This window comes from Lactuca sativa, chromosome 9, assembly GCF_002870075.4.
Source record: "Lactuca sativa cultivar Salinas chromosome 9, Lsat_Salinas_v11, whole genome shotgun sequence".
Lineage (NCBI taxonomy): Eukaryota > Viridiplantae > Streptophyta > Magnoliopsida > Asterales > Asteraceae > Lactuca > Lactuca sativa.
The window spans coordinates 19,116,187-19,143,244 of NC_056631.2; the positions used below are offsets into that span (position 1 = coordinate 19,116,187).

The 27,058-nt window shown below is 34.2% G+C and overlaps 1 protein-coding gene across 1 annotated transcript; it reads right to left on the reverse strand.

Annotated features, from left to right (window-relative positions):
• Positions 1-14,971: 14,971 nt before the first annotated feature.
• LOC111876518 (transcription repressor OFP1) lies at positions 14,972-16,438 on the reverse strand. Its single transcript, XM_023873055.3, has one exon. It carries the CDS (start codon positions 16,248-16,250, stop codon positions 15,270-15,272), a length of 981 nt encoding a protein of 326 aa, XP_023728823.1. The 5' UTR covers positions 16,251-16,438; the 3' UTR covers positions 14,972-15,269.
• Positions 16,439-27,058: the final 10,620 nt, after the last annotated feature.

The following is a 27,058-nucleotide window of genomic DNA, read 5'->3' on the forward strand; positions in this document are numbered from 1 at the left end:
TTCATTATAATAAAATCATTTTTCCATGCATCCCAAAGTGGGAAAATGCCAACACATACTTATCTCAATCACAAGTAGGTTAGCTAGTCCTTTTCTAGTTCATTTTCTTAGAGCAACACTCTCAAACATCACCTATATAACATGGACATAAGTTATTAAAATGACCAAAATAACCCTCATAGGTTCCATTACTAAATTTCATTGTTTCATCTCATTCCTTATGCAAAAATATGAATGTAGTCGAAAATCGTGCGCAAATCTGAGTCAATATGCAAAAGTTATGAAAATCACATGGCATTTCTCACAAGGAAGCACGACCCGTTTAACGAGGTCTGCACACATAAAATGCGATTTTTCATAAAATGGTACTCTACTTTACATAACTCTTGAAGCCTCATTCCAATTCACTTTGTGCCATTTATTTAGGTTCTCACACATGTTTAGGGGGTGTTTATCATCTTAAAATACTCCACTTAACCCATTAAGTTTTCATTGAAACCTTTAATATACTGATGATCTTTAAGCTTTAAATGAAAGTTTAACTAGCCAAATTTCCAATTGTACATTCTATAATTCACATAGTTTGTTCCTAACTCATTCAATTCTCATATGAAGGTTGTCAGGTACATAAAATCACATCCAATTCCATTACAAGTGTCTAATTTAACTATGGAATCCTCAATTCTAGAGGTGTGTATGGGGCGGTTTGGTTCGGTTATTAGTCAAAACCAAACCATAACCATTATGATTGGTTAATGCATTTAGCCATTGGTTATGGTTAATGGTTTTATTCGGTTAATGGTTTTGGTTAATGGTTAATATTGGTTAACCATAATGTTCAAAATAATATAAATGGCGAAAGTAATTGGCATAAAAAATGAAAAGAGAACAAAAAAGTCATCGGCGCCAATGTTTGTAACATAGCTCATAGTAATAGAATAAAATGTATACATTTGATACTCAGAGTGAGATAACACACAGTAAGATTCAAAATCAAAAAAATTCCATAAAAATATTAAAAGAAAATTGACCTTAATAATTTCATATACTGATAATTGATATTAACATTAACATAAAGCCAAACATTCATACATGTCGAATGCGATTAAATCAACAGCTATAAAATAAATAACCAAACATTCATATTATGTGTTATCTGGATAAAAAAAACCAAAAAATTCAAGAAAAAAAAAATACATTCTCAATATATCACAAAGTCAAAAAGAACCAAAAACTTAAGTTACATAGAAGTCTTGATTATAAAGTCAAAAAATCCTTCGAATAGGACTATAAAGTCAAAACAATCTTTGATTAGGATAAACGGTGTGAGAAGCCTCCAATTAGGATTATGAGTATGGAGATTAAACTAATTGTGAATAATATTTACAAATTGTAGAATTACCCGATTAGGAATTACAACATTAATCAATAATCTAACTTAATGCCTGATTGGAAGATTGTGTGTGTCTGCATGATCATCATTTGATGGTTTGATTGATCGTTCGTCTCCTTATAAGTGAGGATTAATGAATTTATATTTTGAAATTTTAACGGGTCTTAAATAAGTTTGACTATATTATTTTATATATAATCTATAACATTTATATAATATATAAAGTTAGCGGTTCGGTTAATAATGGTTCGGTTAACCTATAAAACCATAATCGAACAGTTAGTTATCGGTTAACAAAAATTAGAAACCGCACCAATAGTTTTTAAAAGGTTCGGTTATTATGGTTCGGTTTTATCGGTTAATTTGGTTTTGGTCCGGTTTTTCGGTTATTATGCTCACCCCTACTCAATTCCATTTCATCTTTCCCAAATTGCCATTTGGGCCAAAACAATCACCAGTACTAGAACTTCACTAACATCCCTTCATGGTTATGTTCCAATTTCATCTCTAGAGTGTTAATTCATGTTCATGAATGTCATTCACTTCTTAGATTTCAATCACCAAGTAGTTATGCATAAATTTCTAAAAATGCCCTTATGGATAAATATTTCTTACATTTAACTAAGCATCATTCAAGTCCTCATGTTTTCGCATTCAAATCATATTATTAGTATCAACTCATATTTATGAGTATCATATACTCATCGAATGCTCACGCACCATTACTTTTATTCTTTTCATCACAATTTCTCCTAAAACTATGTAAAACCCATGTTTATGCTTGATTCTACCATCATGCATGGAATTGAGAATTCCAATTGGATTTATCGTTATAAAACATCATCTAGGTCATTTAATCCTTTCCAATTTAACATATAAATAAGAAATCCCCAATTTAGATTTCTAGGGTTCATGAGGGTTTTCACCAAATTCCTCAAATCCATCAATGGAATGATTGGATTGAGATTGAGATCATCAAAACAACTTAAGGGAGGTTAGAAACCCAAACCCTAACCATTAGTGGAGCTAATTTTGACATTGGGGTTTTACCCACTTCACCAAAAATGACTTCTAGGCTAAATGGGAAGACTATTTTTTACTTTGCAAGCCTTGATTCCTTATTTCCTTTGTTTGATTACTTAACTAGTTTATTGATGGGTTTTGGTCATAAGAACATCCTATGTGCTCATACGAACCCTAATGCTTGGATCTAGGTTTCTCTATTGTACATGCAAGTTATCCAAGACTATAAACCCTAGATCTAGCATATGATAATCAATATAACATATAAATAAAGGTTTAGATCATACCTTGATTGTTATATAGCAATAACAATCCCAAATCCTCCTTGTAATGACTTTAGAAAGCTTAGAGTCACAAATGTCACTCCTCTAATGGTTCACAAACACCAAGAGCAAGAGGATGAAGAAGAGAAGAGAATGAGGCTGCCCAAAACGTGTGGAAACCCTAGAAGGAAGCTTGTCCACATTTTTGGGGCATAAGGGCTCTATATATAGTGAGGCTATTAGGGTTATCTAACAAGGAAACCCTAATTTGGATGCTTAAGCCCTAAGCAACCCATGGACTCCTTTCCTTAAAGGCCTTGGACGATTTCTAATGGGTTTCCCCATAGAATTCGTCCAACCTTATAATATAAGGCAATCCATTGCCCAATTGCAATTATCTTATAATTACATCTCCAGTCCCTTAAGTTTAATTAATCTCTTTTAGTCACAAACTTAGTTCTTATTAATTCTTGACTAATATTAATTAAACAATATGATTTCTCCTTTAATATATTATTCTCATAATATATTAATAAATCATATTTAATCCTTTCTCTCCATAATTCATCCTATCAAGTTTCTTTGGTGAAGGCAACCCAAAAGGACCATGCACCATCGGTTCAAGTACATACCAAAATAGTTATGGACTTAGACACTAATCCAACAGTCTCCCACTTGGATAAGTCTAATAACTTTTCTGCGTATGACTTCAGATCCTGATCTGCAATCGTAGCTTTCCAAAGCGGCTGCCAACTCTGATCCTATCAGATACGCATGTCCTTTAGATAAGGGATCATATATTCCTCCATTCTAGATATCGTATGAGACATGATTTTTAATCATTCTCTCTGTACTATTTCTCGACTTCCGATTTATGACGACTGACTATTTAAACATATCAAATTAGCCCTAGCCCGGCCGAGCATTTACGTTTGTCATCACTAAATCATCGAGGGGCCCAAAGATATCGCTTTTATCCTACTTTGGATAAAAGGAACGGATAAACTTTGATTCAATGTTCGCTTGCACTTACTCACCGGATCACACACAGCAATATGTTTTATGACACCAAGTTACTGGTGCGTTTACATATTATCAATGTGTAACTGATTTGCAAGATACAACTCACACATCTTGGTTTCAAGAATATAAGATGTTATCGTCTCACCAATCACTTGTAATACAATTCATGAAGTGATCCAAGTGAGCGTGGGTTTAATCCAATGCTCAAATCATATTCATAAGCACTCATGAACGTTGCAGCAAACATTTGCTTATGTCAAATACTCTTTAGATAATCCATACACCAATTCACGAAAGTCTTTATTCATACCTACTTCCAACATATGAACGACTGTGGCCCGTTCGAATAATTTGACTGTTCTCAACCAATTAAATTATTCAGGAAGTCAAAACATGCAAAGTGAAACACAAGGATAATACTAATCCCATATGGCCTCAAACCTTTGAGTATAAATAAAACACCTTTTATTTATCACCATATCGATTACTCATTATTTGTTGTTTCGGGTAATCAACTTCTTACTTGAATTATTACTACACTTTTCCCATGCTCCTAGCATGCACACAATGTTTACCTATGGTACTTACTTTGTGAAATAGATCAAATGAACACATTTCCAATCATACTCATTTCACAACTCCCAATCCTTTTTCATAAATGAAAGATTATCAAATTCTTGCCATTTATGGAATATGCTAGATTCTAACATTTTATGAAACGATCCTTTTGTAATATCACTGCACTAAAGTCACAATGACTATTGCCAATGAAATTACAAAGTCCTCTATCAGATATTGTTACAAGACAATTCCATAGATGTGATGTCTCTCACTCAAAGTACATTCCTTTGAACATCCTTTTGCATAAAGGTTTCTAATCTAGACATTGATTCTCAATATCCAACTCCCAATATGAAAACTTTCCATACTTACCATATGACAACTCATTCTCAATAGAATCTTATCTATTCATAATAATGTCGATATGGTCCATCCAATACTATACTTTCAACTACTCAGAAGCGACCAATCCTCGGCGAACTTTGGATTGTCCATTGATAGTTGTTTAATTATCTTAGTCAAAACCGATTCTCGTCCTTTTTCCCTCTAAATGCGCTAGACATTTGGAAAATTTTAGAATGGTCAAATATTACAGCATTTGCAATCGATCCTATACCCGAAGCGTATGGGACACGATGCATAATGTCTTACATAAAGATTTGCTACTTTATGAATCTTATGTCGTAATATTTTATGTGCTACGTTATCAAAATTCGAACTATGAAGAGGAATGCCGTAATCATAATCGAAATTTGAGAACACACTATGTTTCCTTGACTAAATTATTAACATTCCACAACCTAAGCCTTTAGATTTGAAATGAAGCATAATATTCTCTCCTTTAATTATAGCAAAACAACTATTCAACCTTTACAACTTTGCAAAGTATGACTTTTGTTTTTCTATAATTAATATTGCTAACTTGCAATACTTTCCATAATAATCATGCAATCATAACATTTATGCTCCCACTATCATGATAATTATTATAAACATAACACCTATGCTCCCACTAGCTTTGACATGTATTCAAAAACCAGCTTAACTTCCAGAAAAACAATACTTATTGAATTTCTTAAGTTCATGTTTCTAATACCTAATGCTTTGATAATCCTTTATCTAAGCTTATACACCTTTCCCTTAGATAGCTCATATGTGTGTCTAAACAATTCAGACTAATTGCCAAATCTCACAATTCGAATCATGGAAAGGGATACCGTAACCATAATCGAATTCGAGAATCCAATTTTCACAGTCACTATGTTTTTAAAATCTCTCTTAGTGAAAGCATTTTCTCACAGTCATTTTCATGAAGGAGGGAATCTTATGACACTTAGATTTTAATGGTGTATGTGTTCCTATCCATGTGAATTTGTCAAAACCAAAGTTTACGACAAACTCAAACTCATATGGACCGAACTTTCTTAATCTTGACTTCTTGCCTTATGGTAACACAGCTGCCCACCATGTCTTCCAAGTAGTTAAGCATCTCACCTTTTCCTATCAATGTACTTTTCATTGATCAAGGTCCTTGTCTTTTATGCATTCAAATGAGAACTCATAGGGCTCACATGCATAATTAACTCAATTGGAACGGCACAGACACAATATAGTGTCAACACGATAGGTTGTAAACCTCAACTTGTGTGCTAGTGATGATCGATAAGGTTTATTTTGATTTGTTCTTGAAACCTTTCAAGACTATTAAAACTCCCACTGACTCCTTGACATATAAGATTCTCTTTGTCAATAAACATTTCTTGACAAACAAATATTCAAGAGTTTGTGTAGTTTTTATCAAAACACTTCATAAATTGGTCCTAGTTGGTCTTTGTCTTTTCCAAGACATCACAACTTTCCACATTTGATGAATGTTATAAACCTTTTTAATACTTATCACTCAATTTCACAATCTTAACTCTAAGACTTGTTTTGGAACGAAGTATGATTGACTTCTTGATTTAACCATTTCTTCAATTCTTGATTCCTCTTCTTAGACATGCAATTGTACTAAGACTCACTTATAGGATCAATTGAGATATGGTTCTTAATCATTAAGACTTATCATAAAGCATAAAAAGTACTCTCCCTTCTTCTTAGAATGGAGAAACTTTTATCTTTCTGTCTACTTGATTCTTCTTATTCGTTCTGCTATTGATTTAAACTTTTTCAATCAATTCATAATTACACTTAATCTTATAAGTATAATCATATTTACTAAACCTTTAGTAAATCATGACGAATATCTTTGTTACTCTTGTGGTGGACTTGATTAACACACAACTTTGTGTACTCGATCTCCAAGTCCTTCACTTGACACTTTGTCAATGAATTAGTCTAATTTCCAAATATGAAATTTCTCATTCATCGTGCAACCAAGTTGCATGATTCCAAGCTTCTGTCCAATTGAAACATGGGCGATGAGAAACTCTCCCTATTTGGTAAATTCTCGACATTTCCACAAACAACATAATTAAGAATCAAATCCATTATTGCTAATATTAGACACATTCACACATCAATTTTTCATATACTCCATTTCAAGGATAAATAAATAATATAAAATCAAAATTTATTTTATTGCGGAAAAATTTGTCCTTACAATGCAATTCATTGAATAACTATGCTAATACATCTTTCTTAGCAATCTAATTCTAACTCTAAGTAGTAGCTCAAGAATCTAATCTTCAAGTAATGCGATCGAAATCCATTTCTTCACGGTTAGAATCTGCTCACTTCTTCCCTTAAGCTTCCTCTCTTTTCTTCGATCCTACAAAACATCAATTGTAATCTTATCACATTATGTATTAAGAATCTAAAATAGAAGCTTAAAAGAGTTAGTCAATGGATTTTACCTAAAGCAGAGCCATACGTTTTGACTCTCCCATCTCTTAGATCTCTTAAGTAAATAGGGCAGCTTCATCTCCAATGCCCCTTCTCTTGGCAATAAAAACAAATTGACTCTTTTGGAATAGGACATGGAACTACTTCAGACATTGTCTTTCTCTTATGATCAAACTTTTCGATCATAGCATGTCTTTCGTTGCCATTGTCTATATCCATAGAGGTCTTAAAGGCATATTCACCAATTAACTTTGCTTTTCTATTGCGCCAAACCATTGCTAATTCATCAGCAATAAGCATATAGGTGAGATCTATAAGGGTCATGTTGCAGTTCATCATATAGTACTCTCTTACGAGCTCACTATATGAGTTAGGAAGTAACTGAAGAACCCAATCAACAACCATCTCCTCACAGACAACAGATCCCAACATTCTTAACCTATCAATGTGTGACTTCATCCCTAGGACGTGTGCACACACCGACTTTCCTTCTTTATGTTTACTTGCCAAAAGGGCTTGAGTGAGCTTGAACTTTTCAAGCCTTTGAACTTGTGGGTTTGGGAGAATAATTGGAGGAGGTGTAGGAAGTGAAGCATGATCTCTTGTTACTTGATCGAATCGTGGAATATCATCTTCATGCGGAATGCTTGTTCCACGGGATTTGGGAAGACCATAGTTGTCGTACTTTGACATCTACAAAACGGGAGAAAACGAATTCAAGTTAGTTGATTGATTGAGTCCTTAATAAATCACCCAAATGAGCTATTAAGGCTAGGACCCAACACAATACGCTACAACCTAGAAAAGGGATGTCGTAATCTAGTTGCAGAATATTTGAAGGTAAGTGAATGACGATTCACTAATTTCCACCATGAAAAACGAAAAAGAAATTTAAGTTTTAAATCTATGAAAATTCCTAGATCCTTTGAGATTCATTGAACATTTCAATGGCATGTTTAAATCTCGATATGCCCCTCTTGTTTGTGACTGGGATGCCGAGGATCACAAAGCGGGTGTGAATAACCATGCAAACTTACATGGTGCCCCCACATGTTACAGTCACCTATTCGATGTGCCGGTTAATCACACACACTCCACCGAACTATGACAAACATTGAGTCACCCTTTGCTACCTTTGCTTAGAACCATTTAGTGTGCCGGTAAACCACACACGCTCCACTAACGTCTTCGCAAGGGCACAAAGTGTAATTTCATGGAATTGCATCAATTCACTTTTGCCTAGGTAACTAAGATTGGGAATTTGTAAAACATTTAGTTACTTTTGTACTTCATTATACTTATAATGGAAGGTTTTGTCCTATCCTACCCGTTCGGCTAACGACCCTCCACTAGTCAAGAGTGTGGTGGGTAAGAATGGATACCCATTCATCCGCCATTTTATAGGCAATTTCTGTAGCACCTGGTTCCTGGTACGTAAATCTTATTTGAGTATTTCCCTTCTTTTAGCCTTGGACTCGGCGAGTCATAGGTCCGACTCGCCGAGTGGATGCGGAACCCGGGACATGTTTAAGTTGGCGACTCGGCGAGTCCATATCCTGGACTCGGCGAGTCACAGCTGTTGGATGAAACCCTAAGTTTCAGGGGTTTGCACCCTATTTAACCAACTTATCCGCCCCAACCTTGCCCCCATTCACCCTCAGAGCCCTGTATCTCTCTCTAGCCTTGCTTCCTTGTGAGTTTGAAGTGTTTTTGTGGTATTCTTGAAGTTTTTGAGGGAGAAGAAGAAGGAATCAAGAAGAGGAGAAGGATGCCAAGCATCTCTGCATCATTCCAACGTTTCCCCTAAGGTATAGCTTGTTTCCCCTCTGTTTTTAAGCTTATTGTCCCTTATAGCTCCATTAAAGCCCTTTTTGATCCATTTCCAAGATTGTGTATGCTTGAGGGTTTGTAATAAGTCAATTGGTCTCTAGATCTAGGCAAGATTGAGCTCCAGGAGCTCAGATCTGTTAGCTTTATGGTCCCATGTTGCTTGTCCACCCTAGATCTACCCTTTTGAGGCATTTTGAGCCCTAAAATCCATATTGGTGAATATCTACACGTAAAGTTGGAAACTTTACGTGTGATCGTGTCCTAGAAGTCCAGATCTGTGTATGGCATGGACTGGAATCGAGCAAATCTGTGTATTTAGTGGGTGCATGGCAACGACTCGGCGAGTCGTTCATGTGACTCGGCGAGTCTGTTCGCGAGTCTCCGAGTTTGACCCCTTTTCGTAGTGTCGAGTGAGCAGTGAGTCACGGGGTGTGACTCAGTGAGTCGGAAGCTGAACTCATCTATGGAGGTACTCGGCGAGTCATTGCCCTGACTCGGCGAGTCATTGCCCTGACTCGGCGAGTTCAAGGCAATCTCCTTAGATCAAGAACAGACTCGGCGAGTTGTTCATACAACTCGGCGAGTCACAGCATAAGTGTTCTTCGGATGAAGATGGACTCGGCGAGTTGTTCATACAACTCGGCGAGTCTTAGCATAAGCGTTCGTCGGATGAAGATGAACTCGACGAGTTGTTCATACAACTCGGCGAGTAGGATGAAGGACTTGAATATCAGTTGAGAAGGTGAATTCGTCGAGTCGTCGTCTAACTCGACGAGTAGGAACGGGATTCAGGACAATCGTTTGGGTAGGGACTCGGCGAGTTGGAAAGCCAACTCGGCGAGTCGGGTCAACTGAAAGTTGACTCTGACTTTGTTTGATGACATAATCAGGGGTAAAATGGTCATTTTACCCAAAGGACAGTTAGCAGTGTTTGATTGAGTATGTTGTGGGAATTGCAGCCGGAGGATTTCCGGAGCAGCAGCAGTAGACAGTCGATTCCCGATCAGATCAGCAGCTACTTCGAGGTGAGTTACCTTCCTGTAGTGGTGGGTCTACGGCCACAATGTCGGCCCACCAGTAGGAGTCGTATGTTAGATGATTGTCTTTGTGATATCATCTAGGTTGCTACAATCTGATATGTTATATGCTAGCATGATATGTTATATGTGATAATAGTAGAGTTCGGTTGTTAGGACCGGGGGGTAGTCAGACACCCCAGAAATGTCTGACAGTACGTGATGATATGTTTGCATGCTGGCCTGTTATGTTATATGCGATAGTGGTAGTAGTAGGGGACTAGTCCCCGAGGATCGGTTGTTAGGACCGACGGGTAGTCAGCACCCCAGAATGGCTTGACATGGGTAGTCAGCACCCCAGAATGGCTTGACACGGGTAGTCGGCACCCCAGAATGGCCGTACCGGGTAGTCAGGCACCCTAGAATAGCCTGGCAATATGTGTGTTATTTGTTTGTGTGGTATGTGGTACGATGGGGGAACTCACTAAGCTTTGTGCTTACAGTTTACAGTTTTGGTTTTAGGTACCTCTTCGTCTAAGGGGAAGGAGCCGGTGCGGTAGCGGCACATCATGCACACACACTGGTTTCCGCACTTACAAGATTCTCTGGGATTTATACTCTGATATTTGACGGTTGTATGATTTGGCTTTTAGACATGGTTTACGTTTTGTTATGGTTTGATCAAACAATGTTTTTTTTACTATTAATGTTTTCTAAAGTAATGCTTTTAAAACGAAATTTTTGGTCTTAAATTTTGGGACGTTACAATTTCCTTAAACACCCCTTATAGACCAGCTTCGTGAATGAGGCCTACTAACGGTAAGACTGAATTTTACTCATACATATATATAATGTTAGACTTTTAATGTTATATATAGTATAGGGTGTATTTTACACTTTTAAAATACTAGGTGGTCAAATTTAACAATTATACTTTTAATTCAATTAATTTGTAAACCAAAACTTTATGGATTTATTAAACCTCTTTTAATTATACACCTTAATTAATTAATAAAACCATAAGGGTGTGATTTGAATCTTTTCAAAACATCACTAGGGTTTTAGAATTTAACATTCCTAAATTAAACTTTTAATCAACTTTTAAATTCCAAAACTTGAGGGCAAGTTTTGAAACCTTTTCAAAACATTAGGGTTTCAACTATTTAAATTTCAAAACAAAACTTTTTCAGTTCAAATTTAAACTATAAAACCTAAAGGGGAAAATTGAAACTTTTCATACAAGATAATTCAAATCTAAATTACAAATAATCAAATATTATCTAATAAAACAAATGATTATCTAAATTTTGACAATTATCTTCTATTTAGGTAAGGATAATCACCAAATATTGATAAAATTCGGATTTTATAGCAAAAACATGTTTATGGTAATTATCCAAACCCAAAACAGGAAGAAAATCGCAAAAATTAGCTGTCAGGCGTTTCGACTCGTCGAGTCTGGACTTGGACTCGTCGAGTACACCTGACTCGGCGAGTGCACCAAGTGACTCGGCGAGTCAAACACTCAAAACCCAAAAAAATTCGATTTTCAGCTACATAATGCATCAATACAATAGAAACCAATCAAGGCTTTGATACCACTGATGAGTTTTGGTCATAAGAACATCCTATGTGCTCATACGAACCCCTAATGCTTGGATCTAGGTTTCTCTATTGTACATGCAAGTTATCCAAGACTATAAACCCTAGATCTAGCATATGATAATCAATATAACATATAAATAAAGGTTTAGATCATACCTTCATTGTTATATAGCAATAACAATCCCAAATCCTCCTTGTAATGACTTTAGAAAGCTTAGAGTCACAAATGTCACTCCTCTAATGGTTCACAAACACCAAGAGCAAGAGGATAAAGAAGAGAAGAGAAGGAGGCTGCCCAAAACGTGTGGAAACCCTAGAAGGAAGCTTGTCCACGTTTTTGGGGCATAAGGGCTCTATATATAGTGAGGCTATTAGGGTTATCTAACAAGGAAACCCTAATTTTGATGCTTAAGCCCTAAGCAACCCATGGACTCCTTTCCTTAAAGGCCTTGGACGATTTCTAATGGGTTTCCCCATAGAATTAGTCCAACCTTATAATATAAGGCAATTCATGGCCCAATTGCAATTATCTTATAATTACATCTCCAGTCCCTTAAGTTTAATTAATCTCTTTTAGTCACAAACTTAATTCTTATTAATTCTTGACTAATATTAATTAAACAATATGATCTCTCCTTTAATATATTATTCTCATAATATATTAATAAATCATATTTAATCCTTTCTCTCCATAATTCATCCTATCAAGTTGCTTTGGTGAAGGCAACCCAAAAGGACCATGCACCATCGGGTCAAATACATACCAAAATAGTTATGGACTTAGACACTAATCCAACATTTATAACCTGTGGGAAGCACGGTTATAAAATTAATTAAATTTTTATAATAAAAATTTATAATTATTAATCAATTATTTTAAATAAATTATTAATTAAGAGATATTTCAAAATTTTAAAATTGTTATAACTTCAAATTTAACATATAATTATAAAATGTAAATTTGAATTTTGAAATGGGTTGCTTAATATATCTACATGACACATGACATAATATTAATGAGGAGTTGTATTAGAATGACGCTTGACAAAAAAAGATTAAAACTATTCATTTATTAGAATATGGATTCTTCACTTAGGTAGAACCCTAGATGGAAGATGATGGAGAATTGCTAGACGGAGAGTCTCTAGAATGCCTATCATGAATTTGGAAGAGAAATGAGGAGGGCATTCATCTTATTTATTTTCTTTTCATATTTGGTCCCTTAAGTTTGCTCATTTTAACCAAAACTCACCAAACCTCAATATTTGTGACTGTAAGTCATGTTTTGACATAATAAATCATTCATCGTCCATTTTATAACCTTGGTAATCCCTTCCATTGAGTTAACCATTTGGTCGATTCACTTTGTCAACTTGACACTTTTGACCATTTAACTTTTCAAATGTTATTATTTCTCATTTCTAACTTCCTGAACTTCATATCAACTTATGTTATGATTATTCATTAATGATTTAACTATGTAATTGACTTCCATTTATTTATTTATTAACATAAGAACCTAGTCTCAAATTAGGATGTTACAAAAAAAGGGATAATAGATAGGTAGGAAAATGTTTTTTATATGGTCATAAATAACAATATACTTGCAAAGTACATTGCTATTTTAGTTTTTAATTTCACTAATTTATTTTCTTAGTTTTTATAAAATCATGCTACATTAGACAAGTGAAATTATATTTCAATTTTTTTAATTTTCTATCTTTAAAAGTTTGTTATTCAAAACAATTCTTTAAAATATGTAAATAGTTCTTTTAAAATACGATTTAAAAACAGTAGAAACTGAAACTCAATTATCATTTTATGTGTTTTATGTTAAAAAGTTGAATTAATCATGCAACACAAGAAAAGCGGCCTTTAACTTTAGACAACGCAATGAGAGCTATAAGTTGCTTTACACTGCATTTGCTCTCATTTCTTATCCGCATAATCCAACCTATGGACCCCTTTCTGTCTTTTACACGCTTTTTCCTAATATATGGAGGGAGCACATAAATAAATAAACAAATAAAAGTAATATCTTTATAGAGATCATATTTCACAATTTAATACATACTTGACAAAATATTTGTAATTAGTTCGAACACAACTTAATTCGCATGTGGATTCTAACAAACACAATGGAAATGAAAATTCGAACATCCCCAACACATGGTTCAATGTTCAATAAATGAGATAAAATAGGGTGGAATGTCGATTCGAAATATACTAAATAAAATACTAAATAAAAAAGTTGAATGTCCGGTGAAGAAGATAAAGTCTCATGTTTTTATTGTTTAACATGGACTCTCTAAAATACTAAATAAAAAAGTTGTAGGAAAATTAGAATCTTGTTAAATATTATTTAAATATTATGAATGTGTCCAACAAAATTATCGTGGAATTAATAAAGTTTAAAGTGTTAGTCACGAAAAACACCTATAATTGGGGTAAAAATAGTTGTGGTCTTGTGGACTTATAAATTGGAAGACCTGGATCAAACTAGACAAATTGTGCCTATATTTAGCTAAATTTACATTCTTTTATGAATAAGCTATTGTTTAGTTTTGTGAAGAAACTAGACTCGGTTTCTTCTATTTTTAAATATAAAAAACGATGTCTGATCTATAACCGTTTCATGATTCTGTTTGGAATCCAAATTGTTCTATGCACACCATTTATTATCTTAGATTTCTTTTTTATCGATCTAATCCATACATCATGAATAACCTAAATTCTACACTATAAAGACAATTATATATATATATATATATATATATATATATATATATATATATATATATATATATATATATATATATATATATATATATATATATATATATATATATATATATATATAGTTAGGTTCAAATGTTTTCACTATCTATTGTGTGTCCGTATGATTGATTCTGGACCAATCATTTTAGTTATTTTAAGAAAGTAATTAATGCATATTAAATGCTGAAGATGTAATTAATATCTATTATATCTTCAACATGTAATATGCATTAATTACTTTTTTAAAATAACTAAAATGATTGGTCCAGAATCAGTCATACGGGCACACAATAGATAGTGAAAACAAAATAACCTAACCCTATATATATATATATATATATATATATATATATATATATATATATATATATATATATATATATATATATATATATATATATATATATATATATATATTAACAATACATTATAACTTAATTTCAAAATACAGCTCAAATTGTTAAAAGCATAAAACAACCCTAAATGCCACATTATAAAGACAATTTCATCTGTAAAGTGAAACAAAGAATATATATATATATATATATATATATATATATATATATATATATATATATATATATATATATATATATATATATATATATATATATATATATATATATATAACTTAATTTAAAAATACAACCCAAATTGGTAAAAGTAAAATGTACACACAATTACATTATATATTAACACTACATTATCATTTTTACTCGTAGATAGAAGGATCTTGTCAGGTTGTTGTAAGTTTGTGTCTTTTTTCGAACTAAAACAGCTCCAATTCAGTTCCAAGTTGTCAGAATTTTCCTTTTTTAGAATGCAATCGAACTTGTGATCTTCTGGCGACGCCGAAAGCACGAAGAGTGAACGACTTGTACAAAATTCGACGTAATTTTATGTTTGAGTTATGGGTTCCTTGACCTACAAAAGTTACATATCTGGCAAACTGAACCAAATTTGCTCAAATGCTTTAACAATTACATCGTGATACTCATCTGAATTCAAAGAAAGATAACATGCAAGAAGGTCTTCCAAGTCCTTTGACGCCCGGATGTTGTTCTCGACGATCATCTCCATCATTGATTCCATGAAATCTTTCTGAGGATCATACGATGATTTCACAATTGCAAAGCTTTCTGACAAGGTCTTTCTCTGTGCAGACTTTTGAACGATCCTTTTGCTCACTGCTAGTTTGGGAGAATTGGCTCTGAGTTTGACTCCAGAGACTGATTTTCTCGCCGGAGTTTTGTTGGTTTCTTTGAGTTTCTTGCCGGAATGTGATGTTTGTGTGTTTCTTGAAGTGGGTTTGGCCGGTTTTGTTATTATTGGAGGGAGGTTAAGCTCTATCTCAGGTGACAAATCAAACCCACAGCTTGAATTATCACTATTTCTAGTCTCGTTTACATCGATTACGATGTCGGAAGTGGAAGAACTGACTCTACAGGTGCAAGAGGTGCACCAGGAGGCAGTGGCGAGTCCTGATTGAGTCGACTCGGAGGAGGGAGACTCGTGAAGGGAAAAAGGGCTAGTGTTTGTTGTGGGAGAATGAAAGAAATCTTGAAGGGTGCTTTGAGTCGAGTCAGCGAGTGAAGTGTGTTTTGGTGAAGGTCTGTATATGGTTTTTCTGTTGGGTCTGGTTTTCTTAGAAGATTTTCTTGGTGGGTCATGTAAATATGGGAATTTTGGTGAATTGTGGAATTGGGACACTCTTGGGGTGTAATAAAACGAGTTTCTTGGCTGAGAAAAATGGTGGTTTTGCGGTGGTGCTGCTGAGTAATAAGAACCAGACGTTGGTTTCTTGCTGTGGGTGGTGGAAGTGGCGGTGGTCTTCGTCGTCTTGCTCATGTCTCTAAGCTTGTAAAACCAAGCATTTGGTATCATATCTGATAATCTAAACCTGTAATTCCCCATTAAAACCTCTCTCTCTCACTCGTATATAATTGTCGATATTTCACTCTGCAATCTGCATCTCTTTCGCCATGTGTGTGTTGAGTTTGGTTTGAGGAGTGAGGAGTTGAGAGGGGGATAATAAATAGGTATAAGAGACGAAGAGTCAAGTAGCACGGTTGGCAAATGGTAGGTCGAGTGGGCTAAATAAGATATCAAAAAGGGTAATTTTTTCATATGAATTCTTTAAATATATATGTATAACAATTTGCCCAGGTTTCTTTTTTATTTAACCTTTTACGCCTTAGAAATAAAACAATATATAAACAGGGGACAAACCTTACACGTCTATTTTTTTCATAACATGTCATTCTAAACAATTATTTGATTAATAGACTTTTGATACCTTATTCAAAGATAATTTATAGGGTCTTTGGATTTTTTTTTATAAAAACTTATTGAATTATTGCCTTTTAAAAAGGTCAATAAGCTAAAAAAATTGACAATACGAAGAAAAAAAACTTTTAAAATAACTTCTCATTAACCCTTCGAAATGAGATTTCGATAAGTTAGAATTTTCAACTTTTTAAAACTCCTTATAATTTTTTATTGTAAAAGATGGGGATAATGACTTAAAAGGGTAATGTATTTTTCGATTTGTACACATTCATTTGGTCACTGAGTTTTTTTTCGTCCATATTTACCCCTTGAACTTGTTAAATTATATATATTAAGTCTTTATGACCGGCTACTCCAGGTTACCCGGTAAAAAAGACTTAATAGGGTAATATATTTTTCATTTTGTACACATTTAGTCCTTAATATTTTTGTACACATTTAGTCCTTAATATTTTTTTTGCAAAATAATTCATTTTTGTTTTTGTACTCATTCAATACTTATGAATGATTTTTTTAGGTTTTTCTTACGAAATCTTACGTGAGACATTCATTAATAATGTGTTTGGGCATTTTGATGCTTATGTCCATCGCGATCTCCACTACTTGGTTGTTTAGGTCATGTGTTCTGAACTTCATAACTTCTACATACGATCTCGAATTTTAATGATCTTTACATATCCATGTAAACGAACTTTATATCCATACATTCATATTTTAGTCTACTATAACTTTCATTTAGATTACTCTCATTAAAAAATAATATATTTTTACTTACGATTTTTATATCCATATGCAGGGGCGGATTTAGCCTGGTTTCAGTATTGAACCGGCAACACCTATTTTTTCTGTCTAGAGTGGAATTTTTTTATTTCTTTTCGTTTATAACTATTTTTCATGTATCAGCAACACCTATCTCATTTTGGCAACACCTACTATATTTTCCTACGTCCTCCCCTGTTCATATGTTTTTTTATGAATGCATGTATAGATGTTTTCTTTATAAAATCGTAAGTAAAAATATATTACATTTTAATGGAAGTAATCTTAATGAAAAAATTAACGCATGGATATAAAGATCATCAAAATTTGATATCCTATAAAGAAGTTAAGACGTTCAGAATACAAGACCTAAGTCAAACCATAAGACCTACGCAACTAAGCAGTCGAGATCACGTTGGACATAAGCATCAACAACCCCAAACACCTCATCAATGATTGTCCCACATAAGATGTCGTGAAAAACATCTAAAGAAATCATTCATAAGTATTGAATGAGTACAAATAAAGACTTATTTTGAAACAAAAAAATGTTAAGGACTAAATATGTACAAAAATATTAAGGACTAAATGTGTACAAAATGAAAAATATGTTACCCTATTAAGTCATTTTTCCCAGCTAATCTGGAGTAACCGGTCATAAGGACTGAATGTGTACAATTTAACAAGTTGAAGGGGTAAATGTGGACGAAAAAAAAAAAAAAAAAACTCAGTGACCAAATATGTACAAATCGAAAAATACATTACCCTTTTAAGTCATTATCCCTAAAAGATAAATACCTCTTAAAATATTTATAAGTTTAGACAAACATTTTTTAAAAAACAACTTATTGAAATATTGATTTTTTACCACAAAAGTTAATCCAAGCAAATTTTTAAAACTCTTTTTTTCGTCACCATAATGTTGATTGGTGTGGTTTCGGCAATGAACTCGGCTAGCTCGGCGAACACTGAGTCGAGCCATCGGCATGCCGAGCTTGGCTCGGCAACTCGGTGGAAACTCGATGATGACGGAGAAAGGGTATTGTGTTTGAGTATTTGCGAAGGGTGAAAAGGGTGGTAGTTGTGTATGCTTCCCGAAGATAACTAGATTTTCCACTTTGGTAGGTCCAGTCCCTTCAGTTTGGTCTAATAGCAGATCCTACCCTAAAGCTGAAATATATTTTTAAAATTGACTTCATGAATTACATAATACCCCCATAAACTTAAAACTTATTTATATTTTTAATTATTATTATTAGTATTTATATTATAAAACCTACAAAACTTGGTCTTTGATTTATTTTTATATTAATTAATTAAAAAAATACATAGCAAGTGTGGCAACCCGTGCCATGAAAATGACAAGTTGTAGCTAAAGTGTGACAAATAGTAATATGATGTGGCGTCTACGTGGACCATGGCAAGTGTGGCATCACACCCATTAGCCTAACTCAATAAGTCATTTTGTCTAAAAGTCATTTCAAAATTCAAAATAAATTCTCAAACACCCTAAAAAATTTTAAGTCATAATAATTATTTTTAGCAATTCCCACAAAGTGTAATTCACTAGAATATTATATCATTTCGGGTCATATTTCAAGATCACTACTAAAAATTTCACTTATCTATAAACATTCACAATCCATGTGAAACAAGGTTCGCTAACTCGTAAAGACATGTTTACCGCTAACTCGTAAACACATGTTTACCAAGTAAATTTTCGAAATTGTTTTGCTAGTGAAATTTACTTTGTGTAGTTAGTATTACATATAAGCGGTTACATATAAGGCTCAAAAAAGCTATCGCTAATAATTCACGATATTCATATTGTAATTAGTCTTTATATATATTGGGACAAGGGAGAAAAAACAACTACAACACAGCAACTTATAATTTCATACCATTCATAAATGATGTCTTTTGATGAAGACAATAAAGATGGTGATGTAGCGTATATTATGAATTATATTCAAGTAAGTTCAGTTTTTTTCATTGAATAACTAATAATCTAGCTTGTTTTGTATTGTTTTAAATTTTAATGTAGTTGTAGACAAAACAAACAAACACTTTAAAAATACTCATTCTTAAGGAGTTAAGGTCAAATCATGGTTATTTTAGTGAATAGTCCGTTAAAATCTTTATTGATGAGAAAGCAAACAAGAAGTTTACAGGGACAAATGTATATGTAGTCATGCATGCAAGTTTCTTTAAAAACTGTGCAATCTTAAGATGAGATCAAGCAAAACACTCAAATAACACATGTAGAAAATTTTCATATGTTTTAGTGGTTTAATATGTAATAATTTATTTTGTTGTAGGTAGTAGTAAACCTCTATTTAATAATCTATTGTGTATTTGTTGGTTTTTTTATGTAACCGTTGTAATGTAATAATTCGTTCTTTGGTATATTATCAAATATTTATCAGTTTGTTCTAAGTATTATTAATAAAAAAACTCTAAACTATGAATAGTTAGTTTATTTAAAAGCCATAAGAAATAGTTTCGCAAACAAAACAAATATAACATTGGGAATTCCATGTGTAATTAATTCAAAACATATTTTTAGGGGCAGTCATCTGAAGACAAAACCCTAATTTTTCGGGACGTATTGGGTCACGCCGTGTCGGTTATCTATCTGAAGGCAAAACCCATTTTTTTCGGGCTTTGGACCCTATTTAAAGGGAGTGATGCTTAGGGTTTCCTCCACCCTCAGCCTCCATCACCTCCAAACATCATTTGGCAAAACACTAACCCTCTTGAATCTTTTGAGCTCATTTGCAAGCTTTTGTTTGTTTTTAAGAATATGAAGTTTTAGTGCTTAGTTTCTCCAAACGATCATTTATCATCCTTGTGTGCAGCTTCTAGATTTCTTGTACTGAAAAACCCTTTTTATACTTAACATTATTTTGAAAGACCTCTTTCATACTTAACATTATTACTTCAAACTTGCTACATACATATTCATAAAGATGTTTTACATATATGGTTTTGTTAGAAAAGACTGGATACAAACCGATTAACGAGGTTTTTACAAAGTTTTGTATATATTACATAATTTCCCAAGAATTTATACACAAATTACAAAAGCTATAATATTATCGTCTATTCTATATCTTCTAACAATACATAACTATTCTGGATGCTTATCACCTGCAATAAGTAAACACTGAGAGGGATAAGCGGATGACGCTTAGTGAGTTCAATAACAATTACAATATAACGTTGTGTCATATATATATATATATATATATATATATATATATATATATATATATATATATATATATATATATATGACAAAAGCAAAGAGGGACAAAGAACAACAAAGGCAGATAAGTATCATATGACAGACTTTCTATATCAACAAATAATCTAATTCAAAGATTTACAATCAATGAAATAAAACAATTTCAACATGATATACATCAATAAGACTTCAACCCAAGTGGCATAGAAAATACAATTTCGGATTATCATTTGGCTAGAAATTTATATGCTTTCAGCCCTAACTAGCCTTCTGCCAATGCCAAAGTGATGCTTAATCGTTCACTTCATGGTCAAAAGCTACATACCAATACTCAAGTGATGCTTAGTCATTCACTTTATGGTCAAAGGTATATCTCATTATCATAATAACACGGGAAAACATATTTCACATATAACGCATATCATACAATTGTCCCTATATTGAACTCACCGTGAAATAACCGATTGATAAAATGGTAATTTGGGCAGCACTTCGCCTCTAAAAATGACTTTCTTTGACGAAACCGGGGATTTTAGTTGAAAACCGGGCCTTGTGCGGGCAGAGTTTCAACTTGAAAAGATTATTTTATCGGGTCTTCGGTGCGTCGGGACTTGCTTCGGGTGTCGGGGATGATTCCTAGGCTTCAGGGGTGTTAGGGTAATTTTATAGAGATTAAAGGGTGTAAAAGTGTGAAGGAATAAGAAAACTTGTAAACAAAATTTGGAAGGCTCGCTTTCTATTTATAGTAGCCCGAAGACTCTCCGTACGCTGGGCGTAACTCTCCGGTACGCGGGGCGTACTGCCTCGCACACTTCTTCGTTGGGCGTACGAAGTGGATCAGATTGGACGCGTCAAGGATACGACACGTGGCACTCAAGTGAAGGAGTAGGGAGGGTGATGGACTCCGGAGCACTTAGACGAGTACGCTGGGTGTACTTCGGTACTTTGGGCATACTCCTTCAGACCAGCCTCAATGTTTGTGCCATAAACTTCAAAAATTCGTATATTTCGCATACGAGCTCCATTTTTAATGTTCTTTATATGCACGCGTAAGTGAAATTATGCTCTACAACTTTCTTTTAGACTCCGTCAGCTAGTTTTGATTTTTATTTTTAATATTATATTTTTAACGGGTTAGGACAGGAAAAGTCTGTTAAAAATTCATAACTTCTTCATCCAACGTCTGTTTTCGTCTGTCTTTTTACCGTTGTAAAACTATTGACGAGATCTTTGATTCTCGTTTAGGTTGTATCAGCTAAAAATCACTCGATCTTTATTTCGAGTTTCGGGTTGTGTACTGCTATGCTGAATTTTAGAAAAATCATAACTTCCTCATACGAAGCCTCGATGTATGTGTTTATGTGACTATTACTGATATGATTGCATGTTATATGCATGGAGCCAATTTGGGCTCAGAATTATTATGGACTCAGGGTTGATACGGACCTAGCACAACTATGTGTTGTCACATGGAGTCAATAAGGACGCGGGGTTGATACGGACCAGGGGGTTGACACAGACGCGACACAACCACTTGCTATTATATTTGTTCATTTATATGATGTATGTGGTATTTTGGAAAAGCTCACTAAGCTTTATGCTTACAGTTATGTTTATGGTTTCATGTACTTCCGGTGCAAAAAAGGAAGGGCCTAACGTGATGTCACAACATCCCCCTCATGTTTTGGCACTTATTATTACTATTACTCTGATGCTTTGGATAATTTGTATGATGGTTGTCTCTGAGATATATGATGTATGGAATTACTGATTGTAAAAATAAAAAACATGTATCACTATTTCGGGATGTTACAAGTTGGGAGATCCACAACACTCTCCATATCTCTCAGTTTTGTAAGTGTTTAGTCGATGATTCTGCGGTGATCCACTTGGATGACATTCAGGTCGATGAGCACCTGAATAATGTAGAAAGGTCGATTACGATTCTCGACAAAAGGTAAAGACCCTGCGCAACAAAGTGGTGAACTTGGTGAAGGTGCAGTGGCAACATCGAAGGGGTTCTAAGTGGACGTAGGAGCCAATGGACGAAATATGAGAGAATTACCCAAAGTTATTTGTGAAGACGGACTTCGAGGATGAAGTCTGCTTCTAGTAGGGGGAGTTGTAACATCTAGATCCCGAGGTACTTTATATATATTTTTTTCAATTTTGGTATTTTAAGGTTTTCCATGACGTGGTAGGGAGGTGCTACGGCGTTGCAAGTCTAGCTTAGTCCGCGTGTTTCTTTTAAGCTGCCACAGCGTGGCAGCTGGCAAGTGATAAACCCTATTTTCTGGGTTTTGCATCTTATTTAAAGGAATGAGGAGTGTAACACCCCGGTATTCAGGTATTTTCAAATCCCTTCTTTGTTTTTAGTTTATGTCATTTTGGTCCTTGGATTGAAAGGAAGTACCACTGGGAAGCCATATGGGTAAGATTGTAATTTTAGGGCAGGAGGTGTACGCTAAGTGTACAAGTAGGTACGCTAAGCGTACTAGGGCGCGCCTTAGTATGCTGGGCGTACACATATGTACGTTGGGCGTACTCATGTCTAAAGGAAAACCCTACTTTTTAGTGTTTATGAAGTATTTAAGCATATGTATGGACCATTTACCCCCATCTTTTTAGCCTCCAAGCCCTTGAGTCGTTTTTGGCAAACCCTAAGCCCATATGAGTGCCTTTTGAGCTAAAATTGTGTCCTTTGTGTGCTTAAGGAAGAAAGAGTCGCATCAAGGAGCTTAGAAGTTGAAGCAAGCTTGTGGGTCTTGGATCAACACCTTCTTGGGAAGCTCTAGAAGGTAAAAAGTCTTCACCTTGATGCTTTGTTTGCTTTGATTTCATTTTGGTAGCTTTCTGTGCTTCTTCTTGTCCTAAAAGTCCCATTTCTATGCATGTTTGGTTTTAAACGTTTTGGGTTGTCCTTTCAGACCCTAGGAAGGGTCCCAAGCCATAAAAATGAGGTTCCTTTAGCTAGTTTGGCTCCATGTTTCTTGTAGAAGGTCTTAATGGATTAAGACATTGCATTAAGGACTTTATGGACGTGCAAAGTCATAAAGTTGGAGACTTTATGACTTTAGAATACATTTGTACCAGGGATATGAAATATGGTCTTAAGTTCTTAAGCCTAGCATAGGTGGGAGTACGCCTCGCGTACTCAGTCGGCCACCCCGTAAGTTGGTCAATGTGAGGTTCCTTGTACGCTCAACGTACCTCCGAAGTACGCCCCCACGTACTCGAATGGGTCAGCCCATGTTGAGTTAACTCGATTGGGTTGACTCGGCTAGGTTGACTCAGTAGGTTTATGGTCTTTGACCAACTGACTTTAAGTTTGACCAAGTTTGACTTCTGAGGGTATTTTGGGTGTTATTGGGATTTTGATGGAATTGGTCACTTGGTGGATGTAGGCATTGAGTAGAGAGCTAAGATTCGAAGTTCGGCCTTATCACTTATGTTCAGCTTGTGAGGTATGTTTTCGTCACTTTATTTTCGAGTCGAAGGCACCAAGGCCGACCCATTGGTTTGATAACCTAATATTGTTGATATGTTGAGTATGGAATAGATATGCATGCTAGTTTTGATATGCTAGTCTGCTAGATCTGTAGGATTGTCTGTGATATTGTTTGTTTATCTGTTTATGATATTATATGTTATATGTCGACATATTGTGTGGGGTGAGTTGAGGTTGTACTGCTCTGTGTTGTAGCCAACAAACCATGGAGCATACCAAATATGAGCTTAGGGTCGGGGAAGGCATGCCAGACTCATATTGTGGGCTCATGAGCATTCCAGATATAAGTTGAGGGTCGAGAATGGCATGGCAGACTCGTACTGAGGGTTTAGTGGTATTCAGTCTGAGGACTGATCAAGCCGGGGAGCAAGCTATACATAGGGGTGTTCAAAAATAACCGAATCCGAAAAATCCGATTCAAAATTACCCGAAAATTCGGATATCCGGATTTTCGGATTCGGATATCAATTTTGAAAAATTTCGGATATTTCGGATATCCGATATCCGAAAAATAAAATTTTCTACTTATTTTTTAATATCTTACTTATAATTAAAAATTGGATGACCGGGAAACTTTAGATATGAGGTGACTGGCGTTGTAGCTATTGTAATGTTAGTTCGTTTGCAAATTTAAATTGTTGTTAATTTATTTGTAAAGTTAATGGCGACGTTAATTTATTTCCAAAGTTAATAACTTATCAAACATATTGAATAGCTACAATTGTGAATAAACTAAGAAAATGACTTATAAACCCACTGTGAAGATAAATTAGGAAGAAAAATACATAAATGTGTTCCTTATTACGTTATTTGTTAATTGATTTGCAAATTGAATCCGTTGTGTTGTTAATTTCATTTCAAATTACATACAAAATATCAATGACACGCATTTAATATTTGTAAAAGATGTGTTTCGGATATCCGTATCCGTATCCGAATTTTCGGATATCCGAAAATTCGGATACGGATTCGGATATTAAAATTAACTATCCGAATTTTCGGATATCCGGTTTTGAACACCCCTAGCTATACATAAGTTGTGCTATTTGTTTGTGTATTGGTATTCTGAGGGATTAATTAAACCTTAATATGTATTTACTATTATTTGTATTTTGAATTAATTTTAAATAACCATAAAATACTTGTTAGTTTCCCTTATTCTAAAAAAGAAAAACTTTTACTTTCAAAATTACTAAGAGTTATATACGTTTTTTCATAAACTACGGAAAAATATTAAATCAATTATATCTAGGAATGTTGTATATCGTAAAAGTTCTATTTTGATGAAAAAAATGGTTTATATTGTAATTTTAAAATGTTTCTATTCGATCTTATATTTGACAAAAAAAAAATAGTAGACTTACATTATTTACGGGTGAAAGAGAAAAAGAAACTCTTGAGTCATTTTATAATTATGGTCATGGGTAGTGGTTTTAAACGAAACGAACGAACATGAACAGGGGTTTGTTTATGTCTGTTCGTTTAAGTTAGTCGAACAAACGAACGAACATGAACAAATAGATGAACAAGTTTTCGTGTTTGTGTTCATTCGTTCAACAAAATACATTATTCATGTTCGTTTTTATATGTTTGTAAACATGCTAAACAAACATAAATGAACGAAAAAAAAAAAACAATTGAACATATATGAACATATAATATAATAATGTAATGAAAAATCATTAAACACATATGAGCATATAATATAGTAAGGTAATAAAAACAATTAATTAAACATATATAAACATAAATAAACTGAAACGAACGAACATAAATGAATTTAAACGAACAATATAAATGAACGAAAAAGATCATTTTTATGTTCGTTAGTTTTATTAAACGAACAAGAATTTGTGTTCATATTCGTTCATTTATTTAATAAACGAACTACGAACCTCTTGTCGAACGGTTCACAAACGATTCACTAAAAGTTCAATTTGTTTACGACACGTGTCATGGGTAACAGATGTAACAATATTTATTTTATTCTAAATGAATTACAAAAAACTTGGTGGGGTTTAGTGGCACATGTGAAAGAGTTAGAATGTGAGGTCTTATGTTGGAGAGACCCTTTGCACCTTAACTTCTGCCTGTTTTATTTAATATATAATTTTTTGGGTTTTTTTTAATTTAAAACAAACATTTTTTGATTAATAAAACTTAGTTATCAACGTATGACGAATGAGAAGGCAAACAGGCAACAAGTTGCGCCACTAAACCTTTTTGTATGGTAAGTCAATTCTTTTGAAAACTACATCCATAGATCTAGGGGAAATAACAATGTTATGCATGATCCGATGTACTCTATTAAGAAGCTTCACCTCATCCGTCGCAAGGAAACGAAACGTATCAAATGCAAATGGTGTGGACACGTGTTGATTTTCCATGCACGAATTTCTCATGTTTGATGACATTGCATGTAGCAGTTTTTAATGCAGTCTATCCCGCCGTGAAACCCCCAGTCCTCAAGCCTACGAGAGGGGATGCCCCTATAAGGTCTACACATACGTGTTTCCCTCCAACCCATCCAAAAATACAAACGTCAGCCGGTTTAAGGGTTGACCTTCCTTCTGTCGGGTCAGTCAAGAAATTCACATGAGTCTCTTTCTTGGCAGAAACTTCGGTACGCTTAAATATGTCAACCAAAACATTCCTAACCATATTGTATCTGTATTTAAAACCCGGGAGTTCTTTGCAATGAACTGCATGCTCTCTAAAAGATCTCAAACATGCCTTGGGGCACACCAGACATATCTCGTCAGCTGAGAATATTAGAATCGTGATGTAATGTCCCGAAAATAAGAGTAACACACACAATGCGTCAAACACAAAATGCACAAAATGTGGAATCGAGTGGTGTGTGATGTGCAATCATCTCGGGCTCTTCCTTTTGGAACCATAAGTACCTGAAACATAAAC